The 21472-nt window shown below is 40.3% G+C and overlaps 1 protein-coding gene across 1 annotated transcript; it reads right to left on the minus strand.

The window, feature by feature from the left end:
- Positions 1-5928: 5928 nt before the first annotated feature.
- Positions 5929-9693, minus strand: LOC117280466 (uncharacterized). The gene is made up of 6 exons (XM_070194882.1): positions 9645-9693; positions 8575-9539; positions 8256-8499; positions 8032-8126; positions 7714-7857; positions 5929-6933 (listed from the first exon to the last, which is right to left on the minus strand). Exons 1-6 carry the CDS (start codon positions 9691-9693, stop codon positions 5929-5931), a joined length of 2502 nt encoding a protein of 833 aa, XP_070050983.1.
- Positions 9694-21472: the final 11779 nt, after the last annotated feature.

The raw sequence follows: 21472 nt of genomic DNA on the forward strand, positions 1-21472 counted from the left end.
CTGGATGGTATGTTTATGTGTCTGAAGATCTCTGTACTCCTTGGTCAGACCACGGCCAATGATGTATACCTGTTATAAAAAAATAAAACAATCAAAATTGGTTTAAAGCTTCAGGTTCATGCCACCTGAATTGTTTCTCCATTAGATTTGTAAACTCATCTCTAACATAAATTCTAAACGGACTTGTGTAGTCTTGAAATATTCGAGTTCTTCAATGAAAAACAGAAGCTTTTAGTTCTACTCAAGTCAATCAAGTTGAGTTCCACTAAAGAAATGTGGTTTAGCTAAATTCGTGAGTTTCACAACATTTTATCATTTAAGTGGACATTTCAAATATCCTTGGCAATCACCAACTCTTCCTTCATTATCTAGATCAAGCAAAAGAAAATTAAAGAAATATAAACAAATGCATTGTCAAAAATATAAATATATTAAAATGTAGGTGAATATGTTAGACAATAAAGCAGTATATAGAACGATTTCAAACCTCTTATGTGAAACCCACAACAAATATATCCATACACAGATCTTCTTCTGAAGATCGTCGCCGACTGGGTGCCATCGACAATCCCATCTTTTGAAAAATCGAGTGAAGAAAAAGTTTTCTTCGTGGGTTTCAAGCCCTAGACCTAGAGTGAGGGGGAAGCTATGGAAAATTTTAGAGGGAATAGTTTAAGTTAGAAATTTTAGAGGGAATAGTTTAAGTGGGAAAGTTTTGTATGAATTTCGTAAATATTTTAGACCACGCTTGGACGGTGTTGCTTTTAAATATACCAAAAGTAATGCTAGTAAAGTGTAGCTTCATATGTGGATAGCGTTCTCAAAAGATTTTACATATAGGCAATGCATACAGTGTGTAGTCTTTGTATATAAAGAGCACGATTTTACGAGTGTTACCTAAAATGCGTTGCAAAAAGCTCTTAATAAAGGCCACCCTTATAAAAGTGTGCATATAGCTATTTTTGGCAACATTTTTCAAGAGTCGTCTATAAAAGGTATTGCCATAGGCCAATTTTGTTGTAGTGTCGAATGTCCAAATAATACAACTTTGAAGGTAGGATCTTTCTACTTTTAGTATAATATGATATGATGTTTTTTTAAAAAGTGGTTACCGACTTGAAGAGCTCGACAATGAGTCTTGTCCAACGGACTCAAGATTACAGTTGTTTAAAATTTTTCTATTTTCTCGAATGTCCAATTAATACAACAACAACATACCCAGTATCATCCCACACCGTGGGGTCTGGGGAGGGTAGTGTGTACGCAAACCTTACCCCTACCTTGTGAGGATAGAGCGGTTGTTTCCAATAGACCCTCGGCTCAGGAAAGTATAAGCACCACATTAATGAAAATATAGACACGAAGGGACAGTACCATAAAGCCATATAAAAGCAGAATAAAAACAACAAGATAGTAAGGTGATCAACAATGAAAGCACACAACGGTTAGTCATAAAAACCTACTACCAACAAAAAGCGAGACTGCATGCCAATACTACTGTTATGAATACTCTAGACTACCTACTCTACCACCCTAATCATCGACCTCCATACCTTCCTATCAAGGGTCATGTCCTCGGTCAGCTGAAGCTGCGCCATATCTTTCTTAATCAACTCTCCCCACCTATTCTTTGGCCTATCTCTACCTCTACATAGGCCCTCCAATGCCAACCTCTCACACCTCTTCACTGGGGCGTCTGTGCTTCTCCTCCTCACATGACCAAACCACCTAAGCCGCGCTTCTCGCATCTTGTCCTCAATAGGGGCCACACCCACCTTATCGCGAATAACCTAATTTTTGATCCTATCTAACCTGGTGTACCCGCACATCCATCTCAACATTCTCATCTCTGCTACCTCCATCTTCTGTACATGAGCGATCTTCACTAGCCAACACTCAGCCCCATACAACATCGTTGGTCTGACTATCACTCTATAAAACTTATCCTTAAGTTTCGGTGGTACCTTCTTGTCACACAAAACACCAGAAGCGAGTCTCCATTTCATCCATCCTGCCCCAATACGAATGTCCAAATAATGTCAAAAATTCATCTGGGAAGCTGAAAGGATAAATTGTTCTGTGGTCGCCACTAACAATGAAGAACGTCGCCAAGTCAGCATGGTAGGACTGTTAGGGATATAGTAGATATGCCCTAGATCCAATCTCATATTTGATGATTTGAATATATTTTTGTGAACGTTATTTCATATAAAATATATATGGTATTTGATATTCTTTTTTCATTATTATTAATTTTTTGATTAATTTGATGAGGTTCTTGATTAAATTTTGAGACTTGTCATGATGGAGATCATAATAATGAGAGTAAAATTTCTTTTAATTTAATCTAAATTTGTTCTTGATCGTAGGATTATTAATTAGGATCAATATTTATGTGATATTCTTTATGAGATAAATATTAGTTGATCTCATTAACTAAATCACATAGATAGATGATGCATATGGAGATATGATCATTAAATTGACTCATTGGATAATTCCTAATGGTTAAAATTACCATAAACTATCAATAGGATATTCTGTTGAAGAATGTGATGTGAAAGTTTCCTTTGACCTGAGATCGTGTCACGACCCGAAATTTCCATCTTCGGGACCGTGATGGCGCCTAACATTTTACTTGCTAGGCAAGCCAATGTTAGAATAATTTTAACCATTTTTTTAACTGTTTAATTTAATTAATAATAAAGAAACTAATAACTGGAATAAAATCTGACAGAAATACACATCTAGAATAAAGTAGATGGGGACTTCAGAGCTGTGAACGTCGTGCAGCTATACTTTAAGTCTCCTGCGGATAGCTGAATTCGAGCAAATCTATTATACGCCACTAGGACCAACTCCAGTATCTGTACAAGAAGTGCAGAGTGTAGTATGAGTACAACCGACCCCATGTACACAGTAAGTTCTGAGCCTAACCTCGACGAAGTAGTGACGAGGCTAAGGTAGGTCACTTACATTACCTTGTACGCAATAATAATAATAACAACAATATAGGAGAACATGAATAGAAATTAAACCGGTAAATCATATCAACAATCAAGCCAACTCGGCAGTCATAACTAATTATTACTTAAATCACTTTCCGTTGCGGCGTGCAACCCGATCCAATAATATATTTATATTCAATTCCTTTGCTGCGTACAACCCGATCCAATAATATATTCATTTTTATTTAATTCCGGTGCGGCGTGCAACCCGATCCTCAATACATCTTTTCATTCAATTCTGTCGCGGCGTGCAACCCGCTCCTTCAATATATTCACTTTCAATCAATTCTGTTGCGGCGTGCAACCCGCTCCTCCAATATATTCACTTTTATTTCTGTTGCGGTGTGCAACCTGCTCCTCAATAATATAATTTACTAATTCTTATAAAAGAAATAATTCTAATAAATGCAACAATTAATAAGAAATTGTAAGACAATAGACATATAATAATTATGATTTATTTAGAAACAAGTGATGACAAGTAGCAATTAATTGTGAAAATTAAGGAGGAAATATGCAATTTAATATTTAGTATGCTAAATGTCAAGTAACAATGTAACGACCCGACCGGTCGTTTTGAATATTATAACCTCGTTCCCCTATTTACTGCTCAATTTATGTCTTGCAATTGATTTATGACTTATCGGGTTAGTTGGTTCGGGTCCGGAAGGAATTCGGAATGAAATGAGTCACTTAGTCTCATAATTAAAAAAATTAAGTTAGAAAAGTGGACCGGATATGGACCTATGTGTAAACGACCTCGGATTCAAATTCTGATAATTCCAGTAGCTCTGTATGGTGATTTCGGACATCGTGTCCGGAAATTTTTTTGGAGGTCCATAGAGGAATTAGACTTGAAATGCCGAAAGTTAAATTTTTGAAAAGTTTGACCGAGGGGTTGACTTTTTGATATCGGGGTCGAAATCCTATTCTGAAAATTTTAATAGGTATGTTATGTTATTTATGACTTGTGTGCAAAATTTAAGGTCAATCGGACGTGATTTGATAGGTTTCGGCGTTATTTGTAGAAATTAGAAATTTCAAAGTTCAATAGGCTTGAATTGGGGCGTAATTCATAATTTTAGCGATGTTTGAGGTGATTTGAGGATTCGACTAAGTTCGTATGATATTTTAGGACTTGTTGGTATATTTGGTTAAGGTCCCAAGAGCTTCGGGTGAGTTTCGTATGGTTAACAGATCAAAAATTGAACTACAACAGCTACTGTAATTTCCTTCTGTTGGAAATTTCTTCTGCTAGATTCGAGCCCAGAAATCTCTCAGAATCGAGCCCAGAAATCGAGGGCCACGATCGAAGCCATGATCGAGACCAGGGTCGAGGGCCACGATCGAAGCCATGATCGAACCCAGGGTCGAGGGCCACGATCGAAGCCATGATCGAACCCAGGGTCGAGGGCCACGATCGAAGCCATGATCGAGCCCAGGGTCGAGGATCACGGTCGAAGGCAGGGTCGAAGACATGATCGAAGGCTAGGGTCGAGGGCCATGATCGAGGATCAGGATCGAGGCCTAGGATCGAGGACCAGGATCGAGGGCCAGGATCGAGGCCTAGGATCGAGGGCCTCGATCGAAGGCCAAGATCGAGGCAGAACCGAGGTTGTCTGGGCAGAATTATAAAAGTAGGGACTTCGTCCCATTCACCATTTTTGACAAATTGGAGCTTGAGCAGAGGCGATTTTTGATGTATTTTCAAGGAAAACTTGAGGTAAGTCCCTTGTGATCATTTCTACTCCATAATATTGAATTATCATCGAATAATCCGACTAGATTACATGATTTTGAGGTGTAAATCGGAGATTGGAACTTAGAAATTTGGAAATAAGATTTGTAGATTTAAGGGCCGAGTTGAGGTCGAATTTTGGTAAAATTGGTATGGGTAGACTCGTGGTTGAATGGGCTTTCAGATTTTGTAACTTTTGTTGGGTTCCGGGATGTGGGCCCGACGGGCGATTTTTGAGCTAAATTTCGAATTTTTATGAAAAATTAGTATTTTCTTATGGAATTAATTCCAATAAATTTTATTGACAGAAACAAATTATTTGTGACTAGATTCAAGGCATTCGGAGGCCGATTTACGAGGCAAAGGCATAGAAAAGTAAAGATTTTCACGTTTTGAGGTAAGTAACAGTTTTAAATCTAGTCCTGAGGGTATTAAACCCCAAATTTTGGTATTATGTGATTATTTTGGAGGTGACGCACATGATAGGTGACGGGCGTGTGGGCGTGCACCGAGGGGATGTGACTTGGTCCGTCCCGGGAAACTGTAAAGTTGAATAATTTGTTGTTAGTTATATGCTCTCTATGTGTTGATAAAATTTGACTGTAAATCATGTTAGAAATCATGCTTAGGCTATGTGATAGTACTGTTGGGACCCATGGAGGTCGTGTACTTGTTGAATTGCGTGCTAAATGCTATATGTACTTAGTCTCAGTTTTTACCATACAATGCTTTGTACGGTGCCATTTGAATACTGGACTAGAAGCTATTGTTGTAAGCAAATTTAGCTAAAGGTAGATAAGCATCCCAACTACCTCCAAACACAAGAATACAAGCTCTCAACATATCCTCCAAGATCTGTATAGTACGTTCTGACTGCCCATCTGTCTGTGGATGAAATGCAGTACTAAGATCTACTCATGTACCCAATTCTTCTTGAGAAGATTTCCAAAAGCGTGAAGTGAACTGTGATCCTCTATCAGAGATAATGGATACTGGAACTCCATGAAGTCGGACAATTTCATTCATAAATATATGTGCATACCTCACTCCACCATATGTAGTCTTCACTGGCAAAAAGTGTACTAATTTTGTTAGTAGATCTACAATTACCCACACAGAATCATAACCTCTAAGAGTACGGGGTAGGCCAGTCACAAAATCCATGGTAATTCTTTCCCACTTCTACTCTGAAATCTCAGTTTGTTGCAGTAGTCCTGCGGGTCGCTGATGCTCAGCCTTGAGCTGCTGACAAGTCAAATAGCTAGAAACAAAGTTAACAACATCTTTCTTCATGCCTTCCCACCAATAAAATTTCTTGAGGTCATGGTACATTTTAGTAGATCCAGGATATATAGTGTATTTATAGTTGCGGGCTTCTTTAAGAATAGAATGCCTCAACCTATCTACGTCTGCGATACATAGCATGTCACCCATTCGAAGAACACCATCACTTTCAACAATCATAACCTTACTCTTACCAGCTAAGGCCTCATCTCTGTATTTGCATAATCGCTCATCCTCATATTGGGTGGCCTTAATGTGCTCGACTAATGAAGACTTGGCTCGAACACAAGCCAACAATATATCTGACTTTCCCACACTAAATTTGATACTTGTACCTTCTAGTCTCTGAATATCATTGGCCAAAAGTCTCTTTGTAGGAGCTATATGTGCCAAACTTCCCATAGATTTTCTGCTCAATGCATCAGCCACTACATTGGCTTTTCCAGGATGATACAAAATAGAAAAATCATAATCTTTGAGTAGTTCCATCCACCGGCGCTGCCGAAGATTCAAATCTCTCTGCGGAAAGATGTACTTTAGACTTTTATGGTCAGTATAAATCTCACAAGTTTTGCCGTGTAGGTAATGGATCCAAATTTTTAAAGAAAATACTACTGCAGCCATCTCCAAATCATGTGTAGGATACTTTTGCTCGTGCTTTTTCAATTGTCTCGAAGCATAAGCTATAACGCGACCATTTTGCATGAGAACATCTCCTAATCCCACCCTCGAGGCGTCACAGAATACTGTAAATCCTCCAGAACTTGATGGTAAAGGTAATATTGGTGCAGTTGTCAAACATGTTTTGAGTTTATGAAAGCTCTGCTCACATTCCTCCGTCCACTGAAACTTTACATTTTTCCGTGTTAGCTTAGTCAGTGGCACTGCTATTCTGGAGAAATCCTACACAAAACGCCTGTAATAGCCTGCTAAGCCTAAAAAGTTGCTAATCTCTGTAGGAGAAGTAGGTCTGAGCCATTTCTGCACAACTTCTATCTTCTTAGGATCTACTATAATTCCATCTTTGGGTACAACATGCCCCAGAAATGCTACTGAGTCTAGCCAAAATTCACACTTCGAAAACTTAGCATAAAGCCGATGTTCTAGCTATGTCTGCAACACAGTCCTCAAATGATTCTCGTGTCACCTTGGCTACGAGAATATATCAGGATATCATTAATAAATACTATTACAAATCTATCCAGAAACGGCTTGAACACCTTATTCATTAAATCCATGAATGCAGCTGGAGTATTAGTCAGTCCGAAAGGCATCACAAGAAACTCATAGTGCCCGTAGAGTTCTGAAAGCAGTCTTAGAAATATCTTCATCTTTGATTCTAAGCTGATGATAACCAGATCGGAGGTCAATTTTTGAAAAGTGGGCAGCTCCTTGTAACTGATCAAATATGTCGTCTATACGATGCAAAGGATATTTATTGCGTATTGTTATCTTGTTCAACTGTCTATAGTCAATGCATATTCTCAGAGATCCGTCTTTCTTCTTTACGAACAATACTGGTGCACCCCATGGTGATACACTAGGTCTGATAAAACCCTTATCTAGCAAATCCTGCAACTATTGCTTTAGCTCCCTCAACTCTGCTGGTGCCATCCGATATGGGAGTATCGATATGGGTTGTGTGTCAGGTGGAAAATCAATACCAAAATCTATTTCTCGTACTGGAGGCAATCCTAGTAAATCCTCAGGAAATACATCAGAAAATTCTCTCACTACTAGTATATTTTCTATACTAATTGTTTCCTTTCTTGTGTCATTTACAATAGCTAAGAGACCCAAGCAACCTTTCTTCAGAAGTCGTTGAGCCTTCATAAAAGATACAACTTTGCAAATCTCTGGAACCTAACCTCCTTTTAGAATAAAACTGGGTTCGTTTGGTATCTCAAACTTAACTATCTTTGCATGACAATCAACGATAGCATAGCAAGAAGACAACTAATCTATTCCCATCAGCATGTCAAAGTCAATCATATCAAGTACAATAAGGTCATCTAGAGTATCTCTACCCTCAACCCGAATCTGACAAGCACGATACACGTATTCAGCTAATAGAGACTCTCCAACAGGAGTAGCAACTAGAAAATGATCATTCAATAGCTCAGGTTATCTACTAAATCTCAAAGCAAAGTACGAGGACACATAGGAGTGAGTAGATCCCGAATCAATCAATGCAAGTGCATCAAAGGAACAGACAGAAATAATACCTATAACCACTGCATTTGAGGCCTGAGCATCCTGCCTAGTAAATGCAAAAACTCTTGCTTGACCTCTACCAGCATTCCCTTGCCCTTGATTCACAGTAGCACTATCTCCAGCACCTCGACCTCTATTTCCTGTAGCTACAGCGCCTAAAGTATTACGAGTAGTTTGAGTAGGTGCAACTAACTGTATAGAAGCTTGGCTGAAATTTCTCGGAGGCTGAGGGCAATCCCTCAAATGATGTCCCAACTGGCCACATCGAAAGCACTATCTAGTCAGAACACAATACTGGCCTAAATATGATCTACCATAGGTCTGCCACACTGGAGTAGTGGCATATGTCTGCCCAGAATTACGATGTCCAGCTGATGATGATGATGGTCCCCTAGTACCCTGTCTGTAATATGGTCTGTATGCAGACTGTGAAGACAAATGTCTCCCTGTCTGAGGACCCTGTTGCTGTTGTCCATGATTTCCTGCTTTGTGATTTTCACTAAAACCGCCATTGAAAGATCCTCCTGTCTTGGACTTCTTACGTAAATCACTGGTTGCATGCTCATCACGTCCCTTATTTTCAATCTTTCTAGCGAGATCGACTGCATCAGTGTAGGACAAGGTCTTCATCTGTGGGGCTACTACAATGTATAGATGACCAACCAACCCATTAACAAACCTCTGAACTCGAGCTTCTTGGGTAAGCACTAAGTAAGGAGCATATCTAGCCAGATTACAGAACTTGGTGTTATATGTTGACACATCCATATCTGGAGTCTGGACCAATATCTCAAAGTCTCTAGCATATTTTTTCCTCAGGCTGTCTAGAAGAAAATGATCCATAAACAACTTACTGAACTCGTCCCATGTTAGTGGGGCTGCTCCTGCTGGCCTTCCAAGCAATATAGTTTCATACCACGTGTTAGTCATATCCTCTAGTTTGTATATTGCGAGCTCCACAGACCTCTCACTAGAACATCCTATAGCACGTAATGCCTTGAGTGTCCCATCCAAGAAACTTTGAGGATCTGCTGAATTATCAGAACCTGTGAATTTTGGTGATTTCAATTTCAGGAACTCTAGCAGGGATACCTCCTTATTCCCGAAAGCCTGAGTCTGTGCAGGTGCTTGTATCTGTAAAGTAGCCTGAGGAGCTGAACTTCCACCCTGAGTAGGCACCAATACCTCTAACACATTCAATAACCTTGTCACTCTGTCAGCAGGTAAGGTAACAGTAGGTACAATAGTTGGCACTGGTGGTGGAGCGTCCTGAACTCCCTGTTCTTGCACATGATCTGGTATAGCAGCTTAGGGTTGACTCATGTTCACAACTTCAGGTTGAGGAGCGGCCTGTCTTCTAGTCTGATGAGCCCCAACTTGACCGCCACCTTAGGTAGTACCACGTCCAGCACCACGTCTAGCAAATGAGGGTGTGCGTGCCATAGCCATCTGCGAAAGAAATACTCTAAAGTTAATCTCAAGTTATCTCAATGCACGATCAAGAATGAAAGAAGGGAAAACATTCCTAGATGTTCAGTAGCCTCGAGATCATATGGCGCCTACATACCCATGAACAAGACTCTACTAAACATTTCTCCATGAATCGGTACTTAAAGCCTAAGCTCTGATATCAACTTTGTCACAACCCAATTTAGGATCGTGACCGGCGCTTAGGAGCAAGTGCTCCCAAGTAAGCCTTATTGGTATTTTACAGACAAACGGACAGAGTTTTCCATGTTTTTGGACTATCCAAAAAATTTTCGTATCTCAAAATCAATAACCAACCATCCTAATATCACACAAAATAATCAACAACTTATCAATTAACCGAAACAAGTCTCCACCTTTACTAATTAACCCACTAACAACCAGAAATACTAATTTATCTCCAAATTCAATTAGAAAGAGCGATACTCAACATAAGTCTATAATAACAAAATAATTCTCATGGCATTAAAAGAATGACTATGGAGCGACTCTAAGAGTTCAAAGAAAAGACCATAACAATAAATAAAATCTCCGCCCACGCGAACAAGTGCGAGGCTCACCAAGAACTATCAACCTGTACGCTCTAATTAACGAAATCCTCGCCCGCGTCAATTGTTGTCTCTGTAAAACAAATAGCGGGGAATGAGTCTCTAGCTCAGTGAGTAATAACACTTAACCACAACTGTTTTTATTAGGGACAAGTCAGAAAATATACTAGTATATCAAACAGAAAATATCATAAAAATGCCCTTTCAGAAACAATAAGTAATTTTCAGTCTCGTCATATTTTTCATGTAATATAATTCAATTGAAAAATTCAGTAATACACATCGGTAGATACTGTATAGTATCAATATTCATATTTGGGAGGTTTCAATGAACGGGTCATGTAATCGGTATAACTGTAGACTACTTCGCAAGAAGTCAAATATGACGATAGTCCCTACTCGAGGGAAATCAGTAACGGTATGCTAGTTCTATCTTCCCACTAGCGAGGGTTGTAACGGTATCGGTAATTACAAGGTGCACCAGGTCTAACTAACCCGTCGTTAGCTACGGAATCCTTCAAAGCCTACTCCCATTTATAATTGTCTCTGTAATCCGTATATACTCATAGAAAAATATTTTAAAATAATATAGGGCATTTCAGTTCTTATCAAATCATGTAATTTCATTTCGATAACAGTAAATTCAAGTAACGGTAAAACATATCTAGTGATAACAAGAATATTTAAAATAACGGTAATCATCTCAAATAACTATTTCGGTATCATATTGAGTAAATGACTTGTCCCACATGAAACTCAAAATAATCGGTAATATATTCCTATTAAAAATCATGTGTAAATCATGCAAGTTATGAAAATACAAATTGAGGTAAGATTACTACTCACAGTACTCATGTCGAAATACCAAACTCGTTACCGATAGCGATCCGTATGACTTTCTCCAATCAATCTATAACCACATCAACATCGATCTTGTGTTAATTTTCTTGTTTTAGCTAATTCATAGCTAATTTAGAATACCCAACCCTTGGGTTTCATGTTTGACTCTTAATTCATCAATTTATACTTACTCACGCTACTGGTAGTTGAGAATACTTCAAAATCTATTAAATACAACCTATTCATATGATATACCCAGTTAATTCACGCAAAAGTCTCATGAATTTCTCTTAATTTCCTTAACTTTATCTTTCAAATTCTTAATCCAATTTCGAAATTATATCTACTCAGCCCTATAAGAATTATGTATATAAAATTCTATTTTCTTAAAAGAGGAAGAAATACATGTAACTACCTGGAGTGTATTGCTGAAACCCAAGGAATTGTATGCCAAAGATTAGATGAAACATGATCTTCTGTGCTAAAGAAACACCTGAAACTTTCTTTCTTTTGTTTTTCTTGTTTGATGCTTTGTTTCTTTCTTTTTAAGGGATTTGTTTTTTAATCTGAAACCCTTTTTCGCTTGAACTAAATGGGCTAAGCCCACTTAACGTACTCTTTCTTTCTTTCTTTCTTTCTTTCTTTCTTTTTTTCTAATTATTATTTTTTTTTGTTGCAACTTACTTAACTATCCTTTATTTAAGGAGATATTACACTTACCCTTCTTTCTGAATCTCATTACATCTTTCATAGGTAAACCCAGAGCAATACTCTTTCTCCAGTCATGAATGCTACATCACGAACCTTATTGTCGACATAACTCTTTTGCCTAAACTGAGCTGTGCGAAGTCAATCTTGGATAACCTTGACCTTATCCAAGGCATCCTGTAACAAATCAGTCCCCAACAACCGAGCCTCTCCCGGTTCAAACCAGCCAACTGGCGAACGTCATTGCCTCCCGTATAATGCTTCATACGAAGCCATATGAATGCTCGACTGTTATCTGTTATTATAGGCAAACTCTACAAGTGGCAAGAACGGATCCCAAGAACCTCCAAAAATCTGTAATACAAGCGTGAAGCATATCTTCCAATATCTGAATAGTGCGCTCTGATTGCCCGTCTGTCTGTGGATGAAATGTTGTACTCAACTCAACCCGCGTGCCTAACTCACGTTGTACAACCCTCTAGAAGTGCGAGGTGAACTGCGTACCTCGATCTGAAATTATAGACACGGGAAAATCGTGAAGCTGGACAATCTCACGAATGTAAATTTCTAGCTTATCGCTCTGAAGAATAGGTAATTGCCACTGGAATGAAATGCGTTTAGTTGGTCAACCTGTCCACAATGACCAATTCTACGTCAAACTTCTTCTGAGTCCGTGGGAGTCTAACAACAAAATCCATAGTGATACGCTCCCACTTCCACTCAGGAATTTCTAACTTCTGAAGAAAACCACCAGGTCTCTGATGCTCGTACTTAACTTGCTGACAATTCAAACACCGAACTACACATGCAACTATATCCTTTTTCATTCTTCTCCACCAATAATGTTGCCGCAAATCTTGATACATTTTGGCGGCACCCGGATGATTAGAATACTGGGAACTGTGGGCCACTTCAGGAATTAATTCACGAAGCCCATCCACATTAAGAGCACAAATACAATCCTGCATCCGCAGAACTCCATCATCTCTCACAGCAACCTGCTTGGCACCACCAAGCTGCACCGTGTCCTTAAGGACAAGCAAATGAGGATCATCATACTGTCGCTCTCTGATGCGCTCATATAAAGAAGACTGAGCGATTGTGCAAGCTAGAACCCAATTTGGCTCCGAAACATCTAACCTCAAAAACTTATTGGCCAAAGTCTGAACATCTGCAGCTAGCGACCTCTCAGCAACTGGAATATACACAAGGCTGCCCATACTCACAGCCTTTCTACTCAAAGCATCGGCCATCACATTGGCCTTTCCCGGGTGATACAAAATGGTAATATCGTAGTCTTTCAACAACTCCAACCATCTTCTCTGCCTCAAATTGAGATCTTTTTGTTTGAATAGATACTGTAGACTACGATGATGTGTGAATACTTCACATGACACGCCGTAAAGGCAGTGCCTCCAAATCTTCAGTGCATGAATAATGGCTGCCAATTCTAAGTCATGAACAGGATAATTCTTCTCGTGAACTTTCAACTGCCGTGACGCATATGCAATCACCCTGCCATCTTGCATCAACACTGCACCAAGTCCAATACAAGATGCATCACAATACACCGTGTACAATCCTGAACCTGTGGGCAACACCAACATTGGCGCCGTAGTCAAAGCAGTCTTGAGCTTCTGAAAGCTCAACTCACACTCGCCTGACCATCTGAATGGAGCACCCTTCTGGGTCAGTCTAGTCAATGGGTTTGCTATAGATGAAACCCTTCCACGAACCAACGATAATAACTTGCCAGACCCAGAAAACCCCAAATCTCTGTAGCTGAAGTAGGTCTAGGCCAGTTTTGAACTGCCTCAATTTTCTTAGGGTCCACTTTTATGCCTTCTAGCGATACAACATGCCCCAAAAAGGCAACTGAGTCTAACAAAAACTCGCATTTTGAAAATTTGGCATATAATTGATTATCCCTCCAAGTCTAAAGCACAATCCGAAGATGTTGCTCATGCTCATCTCGACTGTTGAAGTAAATCAAGATGTCATCAATGAATACAACCACAAAGGAATCCAGATAGGGCTTGAACACCCGGTTCATCAAATCCATAAATGCTGCTGGGGCATTTGTCAGCCCAAATGACATCACTAAAAATTCATAATGCCCATACTGAGTCCGAAAAGCTATCTTAGGGACATCAGATGCCCTAATCTTCAACTGATGATAGCCAGACCTCAAGTCAATCTTCAAAAATATCTTGGCACCCTGAAGCTGATCGAATAAGTCATCAATTCTTGGCAACGAATACTTGTTCTTGATAGTAGCCTTGTTCAACTGCCGATAATCTATACACATCCGCATTGAACCATCTTTCTTATTCACAAATAAGACTGGTGCACCCCAGGGCGATACACTAGGTCTAATGAATCCCTGATCAAGCAAGTCTTGTAACTGCTCTTTCTATTCTTTCAACTCTGGCGGGGCCATACGGTATGATGGAATAGAAATAGGCTGAGTGCCCGGAGCCAAATCAATACAGAAGTCAATATCTATGTCGGGTGGTATCCCCGGCAAATTTGCAGGAAATACTTCTCCAAATTCACGAACAACTGGTACTGAGTCCATAGAAGGAACATCCGTACTGGGATCACGAATATAAGTCAAATAGGCTAGATACCACTTCTCGACCATACACCGAGCCTTCATATAAGAAATAGCCCTGTTGGTAGAATGACCAGGAGTTTCTTTCCACTCTAATCGAGGTAACCCCGTCATGGATAAGGTCACCATCTTGGCATGACAATCCAATATAGCATGATAAGGTGACAACCAATCCATACCCAGTATGACGTCAAAATCTACCATGTCGAGAAGTAGAAGATCCACACTAGTCTGAAGACTCCCAATAGTAAACACGCACGAATGATAGACATGATCTACCACAACAGAATCTCCCACCAACATGGACACATATACAGACGCACTCAGAGAATCACGAGGCACAACCATATATGAAGCAAAGTAGGAGGACACATAGGAGTAAGTAGATCCTGAATCAAATAGAACTGAGGCATCTCTATGGAAAACTGAAACAATACCTGTGATCACGGCGTCGGATGACTCGGCCTCAGGCCTAACTGGGAAAGCATAGAATCGGGGTTGGGCCCCACCAGTCTAAACTACATCTCTGGGATAGGCCATAGCTCGCTGGCCTCCACCTCTAATAGTCTGACCTCCATCTCTAGCAGTCTGACCTCCACGTCTAACAGCCTGACCCTTGCCCCTAGCTGGTCGGGCGGGCGGTAGAGAAACTAGTGCTAGTATGATGGCACAGGAATTCTATTGAGATCTGTTCCTCAACAACCTAGGGCAATGCCTCCTAATGTGATCAATGTTCCCACACTCATAACACACATCCTATTGTCGTGGCTGCTGAAGCTGAAGCTTACCCGAATGGGTCGGATAGCCGCCATAGTGACTCTGGAGTGGTGGTGCACTAATAGGAGCTGAATGTGCACTGAATGCTGGTTGTCCAGGGTAAGGAACATAAGGACCTTGACTCCCTTAAGCACCGTGAGAAGTCTGAAGTGCTGAATAAAATAGCTTGGGAGGATGACCCCTACCATAAGTACTCCTGCCTCCAGATGAGGCACCTCTGAATTTATCAGAATGACGGGGCCTCTTATCTGACACTGGCCCTCTCTCTTGTGAAAGAATCATCTCGATCCGCTTGGCGACATTAGCAACCATCTGAAAAGCAATCTCACTCCCGGTCTCCTTGGACATCTGTAGCTTGATAGGTTGAACGAGTCCATCAATGAACCTCCTCACCCCTCTCTCTCTCCCTCTCTCTCTCTCTCTCGGTAGGAAGCAAAAGAAGAGCATGACGGGCTAGATCCACAAAATGGGTCGCATACTGAGTGACTGACATACTGCCCTGCTGGAGACGCTCAAACTGCTTGCGGTAATTCTCCCTCAGTGTGATAGGAAGGAACTTCTCGAGAAATAGCTATGAGAACTTCTCCCAGGTAAGTGCAGGCGAACCAACTGGTCTAGTAAATACATAATCTTTCCACCACCTCTTTGCAGAACAAGTCATCTGAAACACAGCAAAATCAACCCCATTGCTTTCGACTATCCCCATGTTCTGCAATACTTCATAGCAGTGGTCAGAAAATCCTGTGGGTCCTCAGAAGGTTTACCATTGAAATAGATTGGAAATAGCTTGGTAAACTTGTCCAACCTCAACAAAGCCTCAGAAGACAAAGCAGGCCTATCACCGGCCGGTGCTGCAATAACTGGTTGAACTAGCCCAACTGGATGGGCTACTGGAGGCTGATGCTGGGAAGTTGTCTGCCCCGGAGTGGGAGTAGTGGGAGTTTGTGCTCCTCTCCCAGCCTGTGAAACGACTGGAGCCACTGGAAATGTACCATTTTGGGCCATACCCTCAATAAGACTCACCAAACGGACTAGAGCGTCCTGATGTACTGAAGTAGCTATGAATCCTTCCGAAACCTGAACTCAGTAGCTTTGAATCCTTCTGAAACCTGAAATGGTCCAACAGGTATCATCTGAGCTAGAACCTTCGCTTCTAAATCCACCTGAGGTTCTACAACATGTGCTGCTTCTCGAGCTCTAGATTGAGCTCTGCCTCTGCCTCTACCTTGGCCTCTGGCGCGACCTCGGCCTCGGCCTCTGCCCCTAGTCGTAGCTGTCACTGGGGGCTCTGGCTCCTGTACAGCTATAGATGTAGTGCGTGTTATCGCCATCTGCAAGAGAACAAGAATAGAAGAGTTCAATCATCAATGATAGAATAAAATCGCACGACATAGTAGAATAGAAGTGAAATTGTTCCTAAACTCCATAGCCTCTGGAAGATAAGTACAGATGTCTCCATACCGATCCTTCAGAGTTTACTAAGATAGCTCGTTACTCGTGAGACCTATGTAACCTAATGCTCTGATACCAACTTGTCACGACCCGAAATTCCCGCCTTCGGGACCGTGATGGCGCCTAACATTTCACTTGCTAGTTAAGCCAACGTTAGAATAATTTTAACCATTTTTTTAACAATTTAATTTAATTAATAATAAAGAAACTAATAACTGGAATAAAATCTAAAATAAAGTGAGTAAACCATAATAATAGTGATGTCTAAATACCATCCCAAAACTAGTGTCACAAGTGCACGAGCTACTAGAATAATACAAATAAGGGTCTGAATGAAAATAAAGTTGTCTGACAGAAATACACAGCTAAAATAAAGTAGATGGGTACTTCAGAGCTCCGAACGCCGTGCAGCTATACCTCAAGTCTCATGTGTATAGCTGAATTCGAGCAAATCTATTATACGCCACTAGGACCAACTCCAGTATCTGTACAAGAAGTGCAGAGTGTAGTATGAGTACAACCGACCCCATGTACACAGTAAGTTCTGAGCCTAACCTCGACGAAGTAGTGACGAGGCTAAGGTAGGTCACTTACATTACCTTGTACGCAATAATAATAATAACAACAATATAGGAGAACATGAATAGAAATTAAACCGGTAAATCATATCAACAATCAAGCCAACTCGGCAGTCATAACTAATTATTACTTAAATCACTTTCCGTTGCGGCGTGCAACCCGATCCAATAATATATTCATATTCAATTCCGTTGCTGCGTGCAACCTGATCCCATAATATATTCATTTTTATTTAATTTCGTTGCGGCGTGCAACCCGATCCTCAATATATCTTTTCAATCAATTTTGTTGCGGCGTGCAACCCGTTCCTCCAATATATTCACTTTCAATCAATTCTATTACGGCGTACAACCCGCTCCTCCAATATATTCACTTTCATTTCAGTTGCGTTGTACAACCCGCTCCTCAATAATATACTTTACCAATTCTTATAAAAGAAATTATTCCAATAAATGCAACAATTAATATGAATTTTTAAGACAATAAGCATATAATAATTATGATTTATTTAGAAACAAGTGATGACAAGTAGCAATTAGTTGTGAAAATTAAGGAGGAAATAGGTAATTCAATATTTAGTATGCTAAATGTCAAGTAACAATTAAGTCACATAAATTAAATAAGCATGTAGCAAATATAATATGGATTCAAGGCATAAAATTGAGCAAGGAATCTGAAAAAAATAATTAATATAATAATTATGTAACGACCCAACCGGTCATTTTGAGCTCTAGCGCATCGTTCGACGGTTTGAGGCCTTGAGTAGTTTCGCTTCAGGTATTATGACTTGTACGTGTGGTCGGAATTGAAATCCGGAAAGTTCGGAGTTGATTTGGAGAGAAAATTCTAATTCCAGAAGCTTTAAGTTCGAAGAGTTAGCTAAGGTTTGATTTTAAGTAACCGACCTCGAAATCGGGATTGGAAAGTTCCAACAGATTAGTATGATAATTTTAGACTTTGACGTATGTCCAGATCGAGTTTTGGATGACCCGGGAGCGTTTCAGCGCCTATTGTGGAAACATGGCATTTTGGAAGAATTTCATAAATTTGGGTTGAAGTGCATTTCAATGTTATTAATGTACCGTTGGGATTCTGAGTCTGGGAATAGCTCCATATGGTGATTCTGGTATTGGGAGTGCGTCCGTATGTGGATTTGGAGGTCCGTAGGTCATTTCGGGGTCATTTGGCGAAAGTTAGAATTTTGAAGGGTTTTTGAGAAGTTTGACCGGGAGTAGACTTTTGATATTGGGGTCGGATTCCGATTTTAGAAGTTGGAGTAGGTCTGTAATGTCAATTATGACTTGTGTGCAAAATCTAAGGTCAATCAGACGTGATTTGATAGGTTTCGGCGTCGAATGGAGAAGTTTGAAGTTCTAAAGTTCATTAAGCTTGAATTGGGATGTGATTCATGGTTATGGCATTGTTTGATGTGAGTTGAGGCCTCGAGCAAGTTCATGTCATGTTTTGGGACGTGTTGGTGTATTTGGTTGAGGTCCCGAGGGCCTCGGGTGGATTCCAGATGGTTGACGGATCAACTTTTGGACTAAAGGAATGATGAGGCAGCTGGTATCTAGTATAACTACACCTGCGATGTTTTGGCCGCAGGTGCGGAGCCGCAGAAGTGGCCAAGAGGGTCGCAGAAGAGGTTCTGGCTAGGGAAGGCTAGGGCCGCCGATGTGGTCGAGTTCCGCAAAAGAGGGACCGCACCTGCGCACGTGGAGCCGCATAAGCGAAGGCGCAGAAGTGCATATGGGGCCGCAAATGCGGAGTTGAGGGGCCTGAAGGAAGATCGCAAAAGCGATACTTCAGCCACACCAGCGGGACCGTAGAAGCGGTCAAGTGACCGCAAGTGCGAGAGGTCGCTGGGCAGTGTGCTCTTTTAAGAACAGGATTTGGCTCATTTTCTTTCATTCTCTCTTGGTTTGGGCGATTCTTGGAGAGGTTCAAGTAGAGGTTTTTATCATCAATGGCAAGGTAAGTTATCCCCACCTAATTTGAGTTAAATACATAGTTTTTATATAGATTCGAGCATGGAAATTGGTAGAAATTATGGAATTTTTGGTAGAAAACCTAGAATTGGTAATTTTGGATTTTGACCACGAATTTGGGCATGGAATTGAAAATAAATTATATATTTGAATTTGTGAGGTTATGGGTAATGGTCATCTTTGAAAATTTTTGCAATCCGGGCACGTGGGCCCGAGGGTGATTTTTATCGACTTTTTGAGCAGAGTTGGAAATTTGTTTAAATTGATTTGTTATGAGTATTAGAGTATATTCTTATTTGTTTGCACATTGTTTGACTAGTTTGGAGCGACGGGCACCGGTTTGAGGTGTTGGAGCCGGTTACGAAACTTCGGAGCGAGGTAAGTCACCTGTCTAACTCTGTGAGGGGGAAACTACCCCTAGGTGATATAATGTGTAACTTGATGCGGGGACTACGTGCGTACGAGGTGACGAAAGTCCGTACGTAGCTAGATTCATGTTATTGTTCGGGTAGACTTAGGTTCATACCATGCTATACTTGCACTATAGAGATTATCTTTGCTCGTTTAATTCTTTTATTTTACATTATGACTTGAGACTAGACATGCGTAGATTGATAGACTCGTTATTGTAGAGACTTCATGAGTTTCATGATTAGTCACGAAACAATTATACTCCTCTTATGAAATTGTGTCCGTGATATATATATGTATGTTTCATTGAAAAGTTTTTCATTAAATAAATTATAACTCACACGTTTATTCATGAGTGGTGTCAAGGACCCGTTAAAGCTGCTTACTCTAATGGGATCGGGTCGTTCGCCTCGTCAGGATTTATGTACCACACTCTAATGGGATCGGGTCATTCGCCTTGGCAGGATTTATGTACCATACTCTCATGGGAGCGGGTCGTTTACCTCGGCGGGTTAATAGATGCATCTATGGTTCGTGCCGTTTGACCCTCGGCAGTGCACAAATTATGATAGGATCGGGCCGTATGCCTCGGCATTTCTTTAAAACATCTTCATGAAATCGTGCGTAACATTTGGCAAGAAGCCAGTGTATCTGTGAGTTCTTCCTGATTTGAAGTATAACGACCCATTTTGGTGAGGTTCACTATATATTTATATATATGCTCCGGTTGAGGAGCAAATTTGCTAATTGAGAGCTTGAGCCTATTGTAAAGAGGAGAATTGTACCACGTATTTATACTTGTTTATTTTATTTATTTACTCTGCCTCATATTTGTTCACCTCTTTACTGTACCTGATATTATTGGACCACTAGTGAGTGTCGATATCGACCCCTCGTCACTACTCCTCTAGGGTTAGGCTAAATACTTACTAGGTACACGTTTATTTATGTACTCATACTACACTTGCTGCACATTTTTGTGCAGGTACTTTTATGTCTGGTGGTCCTTTGGGCGCGGAGGCGCGGATGATGCGGGGACTTACCGTGAGCTGCATTTCATGTTACGATCCGCTACCAGCAGAGTCTCCTTCAGAGTTATTTATATTCTCTTGTCCAATTTGTATTCCAGACAAATGTTGTATTTTATTTTACTTCCTAGTAAATGCTCATGCACTTGTGACACCAGATTTTGGGGATGATTATGGGTTATTCCGTATTGTTGTTTTGAAGATATTATCATTTACTCTGTAAATTTTTATCTCTTACTACTTAATTGAAGGATATTTATGATTTCAAAAATACTATAATGAGTAATTAAGTTAAACTTTTATTGTTGGCTTGCCTGGCAGTGGTGTTAGTTGCCATCACGACCTTTAATGGATTTTGGGTCGTGATAATATGGAATCAGAGCATTAGGTTCACATAGGTCTCACGATTCATGAGCAAGTCTAGTAGAGTCTTGCGGATTGGTACAGAGACATTTGTACTTATTTTCGAGAGGCTACATGACTGTTAGGAGAACTTCCCTTCTTGATTCCTCATCGTGCGATTTGATTCCTTTGAGGCTTATGCCTTCATTTCTTTCCTATTAAATCTTATGCGACGTGAAGCGCTTGTTATCAATTGGGAATCGAAGAATTTTAATGGTACTGCAGAGGTGGTGCAGGATGTTTCTCCCTGCGTATTCGATTGGGTTAATGTCATCGCCTTGCGGAAGGATGTTCTGTCATTTCAGCTAAGTAGCTGTATTTCTGATTGTTTTGTTGCTATGCACCAATTACTATAATGTTCATGAGTTGTTATCGCATAGTATTAAAGTAATG

This window comes from Nicotiana tomentosiformis, chromosome 2, assembly GCF_000390325.3.
Source record: "Nicotiana tomentosiformis chromosome 2, ASM39032v3, whole genome shotgun sequence".
Lineage (NCBI taxonomy): Eukaryota > Viridiplantae > Streptophyta > Magnoliopsida > Solanales > Solanaceae > Nicotiana > Nicotiana tomentosiformis.